The sequence below is a fragment of the Oxyura jamaicensis genome, chromosome 1, assembly GCF_011077185.1.
Source record: "Oxyura jamaicensis isolate SHBP4307 breed ruddy duck chromosome 1, BPBGC_Ojam_1.0, whole genome shotgun sequence".
In the NCBI taxonomy this organism is placed as follows: Eukaryota; Metazoa; Chordata; class Aves; order Anseriformes; family Anatidae; genus Oxyura; species Oxyura jamaicensis.
The window spans coordinates 115,437,072-115,449,461 of NC_048893.1; the positions used below are offsets into that span (position 1 = coordinate 115,437,072).

Consider the following 12,390-nt stretch of genomic DNA (forward strand, 5'->3'; position numbering starts at 1 on the left):
AGTGTTAACAACATAGTTTTAAAACAACATAATTTGAATTTCAAGTGTTACTTTATTAATTTTAAAAGCACTAAGAGAAATCTATGCTGTAAAGTCGGCATTAAAATAACAAGGTTGAAACTCATCTACAGTGTTCCATCACAATGATGTCCTATTAAGGGTGTTCATCCCTTCCTAGTTCATTGTTTTCAAACTAAATTCCAGTGCAAATTGTCTGGTATCAACCAAGGTGTGTATGAGGTCTTCTTTTTACATTAATTCAGTAATTCTCCATAATATGAATTACTGGAGGGGAGTGAATAGTGGGTTCTCTTATTATTGTGTTAAGTTTATGGTAAAAGAAACATAGTAATGTTAACTACTTTTCTTCAAAGAGATCAAAGATGTCTTCTTCAGTATATCCCTTATACACAAGATTATTTTTAATCAGCCAGATTGGGAAGAATGTTAGCATTTTAGCCCAAAATAACATGATTTTCCTTCAAAACAGTAAATTAGTCCTGTCTTGGAAAGGTTAACAGAAACATTTTAAAAATACTCTGAAGGGTTGGTAAAACCTTTAACAGAAACATGCAGCATTACGACTTGCAAGCTATTTTAGAATTTATAATAAAACACAGAACCATATATATATTGAGTTGCTGCTTTGCTAAAGTTTAAGGTAGCTGCAAGAGCAACTGATGATTAGGATGCAACAGTTGCTGTAGTTTTATGATAGCCCTTTCTCTTAGGTGGTTTGTATGTCCAGATAATACTTTCATTAAAATGTTAGCTAGTACCTTGTAGAACATGATCTGTTTTCCTGCTGTAGACACAATCTCAGGTCTTTCCCAGATTTCTTCTGAGGGAAGCCACTATTTTTAGTCCCTAGAGAGCATGCATACGTGCAGTTTGTTTTTTGCCATTTGTTCTACCAGTGCTACCAAAGCACTGTTCTGCAAATGTTTCCTGAAATTGTGTTACCCATCTTGCATATATAAGCCATTAAAAACTGAGTGGTTATACTGTACTTTACTTGTACAAGGAAATATATGTTAGAGCAGATGACCATATTCTAGCTTTGTAATTTCCCATGTAACACTCATTCAGACAGCCTGAGATTATTACATGTTCGTATAGATACCTTGTGGATATCAAATATACTGATGCTGTCAGGGTCAAATCATGAGAATTTGTCAAATAGAATGTATTGCTTGGCCTTAAAGACTAAATGTTATGTTCGCTAATCCATCCAGTCCAGGTAAGAGGAAAAGATAAATATAGTAGTTATTTAGTTTACATTGTACTGTGGATATCTATGTCTTGTGATTATTACATTATCTAAAACCTTTTTTGTTTTTTTATGAAGTCTTTTTCCTGTTGGAAAAAAAAATGCTGTTTCCTCTCTAAAGCAAAGGATATAATAGAATGTTAATTAAGATACTAATACTAATCCTAACAACTGAATCTTTTAAAAATTTCTGACAGAAATTTAGAATTTTTCTTGTCATTTATAACAGCACACCACATAACCTGTGCTTACTAGGGGAGACTACTAGAGGTCCCATGCCACTTTCCACCACCCTAGCCTTTCTGTTGTAGCCTCTGCACAGCATTTTTTTTAATCCCTAACAAATTAGGGCAATAGCTATGTACTTCTGCTTGATGTTTTTAACATAATAAGTATATTAGAGTCTGGAATATGTTGAACTGTAGGGAAAAAAAATAATTTGTTCTTTTTTTTAGCTGTCCTATCTAGGACATTGTCTTCTTCATGAGTTTGTATGCTCCTTTTATCTTCTTTCTACCAAACATTCTGCTTCAGAAGTTAACGTAAAACTAAAGATTTTTATAAAACCTGATGCAAATTTGAAGCTACAATATAATTGGATGTTAGCTCTGTAGAGTTACATTATGTGCTGTCTAATGTTTTGAGTTAAAACTGTAAAACATCTTGATTTTTTTTGTAAGCAGAGTTGAAACTTCTCTGGGCATTAAGATTTCTGTTTTATTCATGACTGCTCTCTAATTGTTAGGCGTATTTAAAATTTCTACCCAAGTTACCTGGTGCACTTAATGGAAACTTGCAAAGTACATGTTGTTCTTAAGAGAAATGTCCGGCCGATCACAGTGCTCAGAAATACATCTAAAAAGATTTTCCCTGTCTGTCACCCCATAAAAAACTTGGAAGAAATGTGTTACTTCAAAAGGTTTTATTATAGAAAGTATCTGTTTGGGGGAAAAAAAAAATCTACCATTATTTGCTAACTTGATGAACTGTTTTATACCTCAGCCTATCCTGAATTTGGTTTTATGCAGATAAACTAGGATTTGTGGAGATTTTTAAGGACCTTTGCCAAATTCTTTTCTGTTTTCCAGAGTCCAAGGGGTTCTCCTTGTGTTCTTCAAGCATGAATAGTATCCATTGCAAGTGTGTAAAGATCCAGATGTAAAAAAAATTCAAAAAGCAGTGTATTTATAGTCTAAGTATCATATTACTTTCAGATAAACCCTGTCCATTGCATAGACCTGTACATATTGACATGGTTTAGACACTGCCTCAGTAAATTAAATTGTAATTATTTCAATTTACAATTTTGATTTGACTTGTACAAATTAACATATAATCTGAGCAGAATATTTTTATTCTTCAAGCGTTTTATTTGGTTGTTTAGCATCATTGGAAACTAGTTTAAATTTGACCTTCCATAATGGATGACTGTTTTTTTTTCTATATCGTTTAACATTGAGAGGCTGAGCTCTGAGTTACTTTTTATCAAAGAGGTTTTTAAAATGCTTTTCCTTAAAGACTTGCTCTCATGAATCCCCTCACAAAGTATGTAGTTACTGTTCATTAGTTTATGAACAGCTCTTTTGTTAGGTATGGTTACTGATAATGTTAAAGCAGATTAAGACTACGAAATTTACTTACTCTTCACCAAAAAGGTGTACACACAAGAAAGCTTGAGAGGTTGAGTGAGGGTGTCTGGAAATGTTTCATTAACCTTTTTTGTGTAATTTAGACTTTGTGGGTGTTTTTATTCAGGGGGCAGTACTAGCAGCAGTGTCAAGCCACAAATTCAATTCCTTCTATGGTGACCCCCCTGAAGAGCTGCCAGACTTCTCTGAAGATCCTACCTCCTCAGGTATTTTAGCAGAAAGTATATTTACTGCAGTTTATCTGTCTTAATTCTGTACTGACTAGAGTGCCAAGTGTTTATTAGTTTCTCATAATTTCATAAACTTGCATAGTAAGTTAACCTTTAAATGTGAAAGCATACATATTTTTCAGTCATAATGGTGTTAGTGACAGGAGAAAAACAAGACAATATTTCTACAGAGCTGTAAGATTCTACAGAAATAATCTGAATTTTTATTTGATGTATGTGTATTTAATTACCAATAGCACCATAATCTCATATATCTCTTTACATTCCTTGAGTGTATATAGAATTTTTGTCCTGAATTCTTAGGCAGAAGCAAGGTTCTCATACCCTAGTAATAGTTATTTACAAAAAGAAACCACTGTATACCCGAGACTCTTGGCAGTTTTGGAGAACAGTATGATTAAGTGGTCTCCTCTTTAAAGCGGGCTGGGCAGTATTTCTGGCATTATGAGCCAGATCCCCGAATCTTCAAGAGAAGAGGGACAACACATATTGTTCTATGGGCATGTAGCTGGGCCTTGGGCAGGACTGTAACACTGCTTCCAGCAGTACTCTGGTCCTCAGCCCATAGTTGGGTATTTAAATCACTCGGTAGTCCCTTAAAACAGCCCTGTCATAATTATGTATCTTAATTTTCACATAACGTTACTTTCAAAATCTGCAATCCAAAAGCATGTGTTGGTCTAACTGTTCTAAAATAAGGATTTAGGATCAAGTTAAACAAACTTGTAAGAAAGTCTAAGGCTAATACGTGTCTTATATTTTTCTAAACAACTGAATAGTACTGGCAGAATATTTGAGCTAAGGATGCTTGTAACTATAAAGCTTTCTTTACTAGAAGATTATTTCTGAAACTCAATTACATGTGCTGAACTACTGTGTGCTAATGAATTCTCTAAGTGAGAATATTACTTACTGGCTGCAAATGTTAAGTATTGCTTTTCTTTCATATGAGCAAGTCATCTTCATGAATTATTTCAATGTCATTAATATACAAATTCAGGGATATTTTTGTTGAAATTCTGAAAATTTATTTCTTTGAATTAAAGTTTGAGAACTTAAATACAAAGACTGCTTAGTGCTTAAAGATGCTCACTTCTCATAAATTCAATTGAAATGAATGGGGATCTCAGATCATTAATTGCAAATGGGTAATTACAGCCTCGTGGCTTAACTTCTGGCAGCCAGCTTTGGCATAATTGATGAACCTGTAAGTAAGGATCTGTATATAGTTTTAAAGAAAATAAGTTGGTTTGACTTCACCCAGAGTTACTTTTCAATGCTTTAATTTTTGTTTCCAGCTACTTCCTCCATTTCAATAAAATGAATAGGCCACTGACATGATTGGTAGTGGTAACTTTCCTAGTCTAAAAACTGCCGTTCCTCTTTCCAGTTTCATTCTCACATCAACAGGACATGTGTCTTCCTCATGGAGTGATGTAATTACAGACATCAGGGTACAGCGGGGTACATGGTCTATTTTTTCTGCTCACAGAACACATGAATCCAGTACATACATAAATTCTACAGAATAGCTGTGCTAGGTCCATTATTACACTGTGTTCACCTCTGAAATAACTGAAATGATAGCTTGGATTTCTTAGAAAAGCTTTATAATTCTCTAAAATAACATTGTCGATCTTACTGATGGGAGATCACAGTGATCAGGAAACCATATTTAGTGAGTACTTTTCATGGTGTTTTCCCTTACTGACAACATTAGATGATAAAATACTTAATATCTGAGGATAAACATTGAGCCTTCCAAGAAAAGATACTGCAACTTCCAGCTTCTGAAATTGCTAGATATGGAAATCTGTGTTGTTTCCTCTTCAAAATCGCACCGATTATGTTTTCAGATGTTTCTGACTTGCAGAGACAGGCTCTTGTGATGTTTCTAAACTGAACTAGTTTACAGAAAATAGACATAAAACCCTTGAATGTCACTTGACAGTCTTCAAGTAATTTAAGTTTCCTTTCGAAGAACTTACGATGTTACTTCAGATCATAAACTCTAGCAAAGAACATTTAATATTTTAAATGTAGCTTTCTACTTAATCCTCCCATAAAATTTCATGAAGCATGCCATTAAAATTAATTGATTTGTCACTGCCTGAATGAATGGGCAAATAGCTCCTACTGAGATAAAGATGCAGAAATGTAAATGCTTTTTAAGTTATGCAAATTGTATATTCTGTCCTCCAGGTCTTTCTAAACACAGAAACAGAAAAATTCAGTTTTGTTTTCCAGATTAGGCTAGAGGTGTTCTCCATCAGTGTAGTGAATCTGGGATTACTGGATGCTTTGAACGTTTCCCTGTACTACCATAGCAATAGCCTGTGATACTAAAAGCACTATAGATAGCAAGTCAGGTGAGTTTTTGACGTGCATAATTGCAGAGGATATTCTTATTAGAGTGCTTTCCAATGAGGATCAGCAAATTGTATAAATAAATTAGATGTGAGTAGACACAGATAAATTTAATTTAAAATCAACCAGATATTTTTCTGCTTACATTTTCCTTTCTTGTCTACAATGTTAAAAATTCTCGATTCCCGCAGCTATTTATTATTATATATTTGCTCTTGATTATCTATTCCCTCTTTCATCAACGATTGTCCTCTGAATGACTTAATCCTGCTAGCGCTCTGTTGGCAACCTAGCAGAATTCAATCTTGCAGAATTTTGAGAGACTATAATAAAGGCTTTAAAAATGCTTTGAAAAAATAGGTAAATATTTAGTAATTAAATAATTGCAAATAACAAAAAATAATTAAACTAAAATATTACTTGACTGCTGATACTCTGTGTTCAGTAACTTCTCCAGTAAATGCACTAAACAGCTCATATGGCAAGTATCTTGCAAATGTTTTTTGCTAGAAGTTAAAACATTTGACTGTTAGGTCACCTGTCTTCATGACATTGTAAAATGCTAGTTTCCCAAGCTAATGAATGTTTTAGGTATTTTTAATATTCTGAAACAAATATAAAACAGAAGCAGTCAATTAGCAGCTCTAAAAGCTGAATATGGCACATGAAAAAAATTGCCCGAGTAGAGTGTTTAAAGTGGACCATGAAATTAATGAGGGAACAGAGAAATTCATAATTGGTTTGCTGTCTGCTGACCTTCCTCCTCCTGCTCCCTCCCACCCTTCTAGGTCCTCCTATCATTTGATTGCACATTAGATCAAGATAGAGGTTTCCCTTTGTTTTTGTCATATGATAACCATTTGTCCCATGACAGAAGAGACCAGATGTATAGTTTTCAATTGTTTTGGTAACAATGCCTCTGGCTGAAAAATGAGCATCAGCACAAAAAGTTTGCATTTTTCTGATTTTTCCTTCTTCAGTCACCCATTCTGTGGCAGACCAAGGAAACGCTGTGAACTTGTGTGAAAATGTTGCTTGGGAAGTTGAATTCAGGAAGGCCATTTAGTTTACTCTGGAGTTTAAGTAGATTCAGGATATTTAGGTTTTTAAGCCAACAGTCAGTGAAGCCCATAAAATGCAGAATTTCTTTTTCAACTTTGTAAAAACCTTTTTGTAGCCATATTTTCACATTTACTGAGTAGGAGTTAAGCCAGTGGATCATCCCATGTCTTTGGAAAACTGAATAATTGATTTTTAGATTAAAGCAAATCTTGCTTTTTAATTAAAGAACTTTCTGCTATAATGCATGTTTGTATAGTTTGGTTTGTGGTGTTTCTATGCTGATATGTGACGAACAGTTTCAGAATAACTTACGAAGTTCTTGTAAAGCATTTTATAATGCTTTGTTTCGGTTTAACCACACAGAAAGTAGAGCAGCATATTTTATGTTAGATATACTGACCAGATGTACTTATTTAGCCTAGGCTACCAAATATCACTGTTGCAGTACTTCCTGAACATTTCTGTGTTCTCTGAGCTCTGTGGTAAATGTGTAATGTGATGAACATAGAGGCAGTGCTTTTTTCTTGCCTAAGAAGCAGGCATTTTAAGTCTACAAGAGTTTCTAGCTTGTTTCTTCAAATTGCAAGGTAAAAGTTTCATATGGCATTTTTATAAATGCATCTCAATATTTTGTCTCATTAGTGCTTTACATAAATCTAAATTGTTATGCTTTTTTTCTTTTGGGACTATTTTGTCCTGTAAAATAAGACAACTTGAATAGTATGAGTTCTTGATTTTCAAATTGGAAAGTAATAAAATTTTAAAAGCTCAGGCTGTCACAGTGGGATCACACAACAAACATGCAGCCACTTGTTTAATTCAACTACATTTAATCCACAGGTAGTTATATGGAATTTAGATTCCATGAAACATGAGCAATGTACACCCATAACTTAAAAGCTGTCAGTCTCATCTACACGAGGAAGAAAAAGAAATAATGTTATGCAAAAATTACCACTGATTTTCTAAATATTTACAAAGGATCTTGTGTAATATTTTTAAGTCTGAGTGTATGGAAGAAGGCAATAAGTTGTATTCACCTTATAATTTACTGTCATTAATCCCTAGTGGTACAAGTATGACTGACTGCCAGTTTTCAGATAAGTCTGAGTGTTTCCAGCTCCCCATTATCTTTACGCTTTTTCAGCTGTTTATCTTTGTTGTCGTATGATTAGGTACAAAGACTTTTAAGTATCAATATAGAAAGTCACCATAAATTAAAATCAGTAATAAATGGTTGTATTTGTAAGTAGTTTCCATAATTTAATCACTGAAACGTGTTTTTAAAAAATCAATATAATTGAATTGTTAAATTCTAATTAGTGAATATAAGTGTATTAAGCAATTAATATGATGTTACACTTTATTTGCAGTATATCATAATAGTTTTTCAGTTCACCTGTTACAGTACTCTTACTTTAAATCATGTTTTCTCTGAGTATTTTGAAACTGTACCAATGTTAGAATAAATCTGGTATTGTAGGTGCCTAATACTTCATATATGTGCTTCTTTCCCAATGCTTGTTTTCCTCCCATCCTCCTCCACAAGTCCCATTTGCTTCAGATGTAGAAGCCATATTATAGGTATATATTAAAAAAAAAAAAAAAAAAAAAAAAAGTGTATTGTCAGTTTCTTTGTTCATACTATTTTTGGCTAAAGTAGTATGCTAGGTTGCAGCTTTATAAATCGCTTGTTCTGAAATCTTCATACTGTTTGTTGTTTGTCCAAATGCTGCCTTCCTACTAGGACTTCTAGCAGCAGAAAGTAGGTATCCCTTTGTTTTCCTTTAAGGCATATCATTCAGCTATAGTATGTGTCTTTGCATGTTTAAAAATCAGCTTTTTTCTCTTCACTTTACTATTTTGAGTTTTAATACTGCCTAATCAAGAAAAAATAACTGTATGTTCTTGATTAAATCTGTCTATAACTTTCAAAGTATAGTTAAGCAGAAGTAATATGATTTCCAGAGAATTCTGTATGTTCAAGGTTAGAGGCAGTATTAAAATTACATTGGTTTTTTTTGTTTGTTTGTTTTCAACATTTGCAACACAACTGAAGTAAGATTATATTTTCATTAAATTAATATGGGATAAAATTGTTTAGTTTTGCATTTTAATTCCCAAATTAATATTTTCATGGACTAACAACTTTTTTTCTCCTGAACACTAAGCATATACTGTAGTATTAATCATATATTTTCTTGTGATAACCTTGCATGAACTTTCTTGATTATTCTGTGTTGATGTGGTACGTGATATATGCATATACATTGTGTATATGCATACAGCTGATTTAAATAACTATACAGTCTGTGTCCCCTTAATGAAGGAATATTAGTGACGTGGAGGGTGGTGATTTCTGCCACAGGCTAGCTGCACACTTCTTAAGAGACTGAAAGCACAAGTACTTCTAAACCTGTAGACTGCTAGACAGAAGAGCGGGTATGAGATTCTAGACCTTGTAATACAAACCACAAGCATTTGAAAACAAACAAATTCAGCATCTCAAAATACAAACTATAGAAAGTGTTTCTCTTCCTGTACCATTTTAAGATCTGTAAACTAATAATTCTTCTGTCCTAAGTCAGGGCAGGAAGACACATCTCCATTTCTGAATAAAATCATGGATTTTTGTTTGTTTGATTCTTTTGATCTTAGAGGTTCCAGAGGTTGTTCCTTTTCCTCCTATTTCCCCTTCTCAGAATGCATGTACAGTAATTTAAGAATGAGAACTCGGTGGATTTTTATATAAAAGTTTTGAAACAGGATTATCTGTATGCACTTCTAGTAAAAAAGAAAATGTCGTATAAAGCCTCAGTCACTGATTTTGTTTGAAATGTACTTTCTTCAGTAAATTTACTGAATAAAAGGCTGTGCTGCCCACTTACTGCTCAGGAGAGGGCTTCCATATATTTCTGCAATGCGAAAGAAAGTACTGAAGGCAGTAGTAGTGAAGAGCACTCATTTATTAATATAGTTCTTTGGTTGTTTGCATGTGAACATGCAACTTGTGAGGTGTGTGTCTATTCTAAAAATTATACTTTGTCACTTGTTTCATTACCACCAGCCTGGTCTGTCTTCTGTCATATTTGTGCCTAGTTTTAGAGTGAGAGATAGCTAAGAAAAGGAACTGGCAAACTTTGTGTAAAGGTCCCAAGTATGGAGAAAGCTAGAGACGTGAACTCATAGTGCCCCTGTGTGTGCAGAATAAAACAATGGTTATCTTCAAAATCAAGCACCAGTTTCTTCCTTTCTCATTCCTCTTCCTCGCTCTCCTTCCTCTCTCTTTCTTGCTCATTCTCTCTCTCTCTCTCCTGTTCCATATATACTACATTTCTCAGCATTCCTGCTTGTGTTTAGGAACTTTTGTTGTTTTTGTTGTTGTTTTTGGGGGGGGGCTTTATCCCAGTTTTTTTTCTCTTGTACCTGTTTCTTTTGGTTTTCTTCTCCAACTTTTACATGCTTTTCTTTCCTTTTGTGCATTCCAGGTGTTGCTCCCTTTAATTTATCCCAGTTTCTTTACCATATTCTTCCATCACACCTTCCTACCATATTCTTCCATCACATGCCTTCTTTCTGCAATGTCACTGTAGTCTCCATAAACCTCCATCTTTCCAGTTCTCTCCCTTTATTTTTCATGTGTTTTTTTTTATATATGTATATATATATATGTATATATGTATGTCTACGTATATATTATTACGATCTTGATTGTTTCCCAGAAACGTTCACAGAATTATATGCATGCAGGAGAGTATTTATAAATGTAGAGCATACCTAAACTTGGCTATTTGGTTTCAGAACAGGAAGCAAGAGGTCAGTAATCACTATAAAGCTGAAATGAGAGGAGGAGAGTCATTGTCTGTCTTTAGTTGTAATTACACTGCTACACATATATGTGAAACACGCATCTCCTACCTTATTTTAAATTATAGGCATATATATATATACATATATATATGCGCGCTTCAGCTGTCGTCTGTCCTGACAGAGACAGTTGCTGTGGAATGAGTGCACGGCAAAGAGCAACAAATTACCATGTGAGGTTAGAGGCCTGTCTGCTCCAGTGATTCACACAGATGTGGTTTAAACTGAGGAAGATCATGTGAGCCTCGATCGGCTTTCTGTTAAGCTGAAAAGTTACATCAGCACAAGCAGTGGAAAGGTCCTGTCTCTGTAAAATATTCTTTTCTTGCCTTTAATGAAAACAGCGTATGTTTTGTATTTTCTTTACAGAAAGAGGCAATAGAAAGGTTCTTTCTTATATACTGTTAACTCTTGTCCCCTGCTACTACTAAGGCAAATCCGATCTTCCATGTAACATGGGCAGAGAATTTTATAATTATGCTGATACTGAGCCTAGGCACTCATGTGTGGCTGATATGGACAGTTTTTAATGTGTATCTGAGCATGATTTGAAAATCTCAGCAGACAGACACCCCATCATTTCCACAGCATTGTTGATGCAGTGCTTAATTTCCTACTCTGTTTAACATTTATGTCTTGTGGTTTTAGTTTATTCTAATAAGATGCCAACAAAACAAAATTAATGGAGGCACATATTTATACAGTTATCACTAAATAGGTAGCCTAAGGGTGTACATGTCGCTGGATTCTTAATGCAAGACCAAAGAATCTTTGAATGACTTATCATATGTTAAAAATAAAATTTTAAAAAAATCCATGAAACTTGAAACTCACATTGTGGAGTTGATAAAAATAATCTCACTGTCTCTTCACCAGCTGTACTCTGTCAGAATTTCACTATATTGATAAGATCATTTATTCTGAAAAGAACTGCATTTGACTGTGCAAAAGATTATAAGCTTTTTTTATGAGATTGTATCCAGTGCCTTCCTTCAGTCTTTCTAAAATCTAACAATTTCTAATGTTTTTTTTGCTGTCCTTGCTATATGTGCTAGCTTCAGACCTCTTCATAAACAAAGTGAAATGTAAATCCTGCCTTCTAAAACACCTGTGTTTTGAGACCCAGGATTTGTTCTTTAATTTCATTTCCAATGGCTGCACACAAGAAGACAGCCAAGAGATGAAGTAGGCAAAAGCAGCTTGTGTTGACTGTAAAATGACTGGCATAAGGACAGAATTGTGATATGAAAGTAAACTACAAATAGCAGCTAATCTTTGGTTAGTCATTTAAATGCCACTGTAAAATCTCTAAGGCATAGTTACTTACCTGTAGATTAATATATAGAATAGCTGCAGAATTGTTCCAAATTAAGACAGTTTATGAGAATGAGCAGGATTAAAATTAGTGGTTGGTGTGGGGAAATTAACAAAATCTGATGCAGTTCTACATATCCAGGGGGTTGGGATCTTGCCAGTGTCACTTTAATAAAAGTGTACTATTATTATAATGGCTATTAATGTGTCTTCTGCAGAGTCATTTTCAGGAATTCTAATTGCAGGAGACTTGCAAAAAGCTCACCGTTTTATACTGTTATATACTTAAACAAGGTCAGGCTTCCTTTCACAAGTTTACATTTCTCAGAGGAGGGTTTATGACTGACCAAGGCTTAAAAGTGCATGCGTAGTCATCAATATTAAACAAAAATAAGATTTCTTTTTTTCTCTCTCTCTCAGAATGTGTTTGCCAGGCAGTCTCTGTGTTTAGCAGCAAGATATATTTATTTTTACCTAAACCCTCTTTTAGTCATACACTGTCACGTATCAGTGCTATATGAAAGGAAGCTAATAATTCTCCCTGCTGCTTGTTGCATAATACAGGAAGTCAGTTCTACCTGCCCTGTTTTCTGAGCTTCCAAAAAAAAAAAAAACTTTTGGGGTGTTTTGT

General features: G+C 34.1%; 1 protein-coding gene across 12 annotated transcripts in view; it reads left to right on the forward strand.

The window, feature by feature from the left end:
- CASK (calcium/calmodulin dependent serine protein kinase) overlaps nt 1-12,390 on the forward strand; it is a 214,611-nt gene that overhangs the window by 141,241 nt on the left and 60,980 nt on the right. For 9 of the 12 annotated variants that reach the window (XM_035315990.1, XM_035315991.1, XM_035315993.1 and 6 more), the window contains 2 exons: nt 3,026-3,125; nt 8,326-8,343. In XM_035315990.1, coding sequence (XP_035171881.1) covers nt 3,026-3,125; nt 8,326-8,343 — 118 coding nt within the window. The remainder of the gene's footprint in view (nt 1-3,025; nt 3,126-8,325; nt 8,344-12,390) is intronic. The other 3 variants (XM_035315992.1, XM_035315997.1, XM_035315999.1) reach the window with 1 other exon arrangement.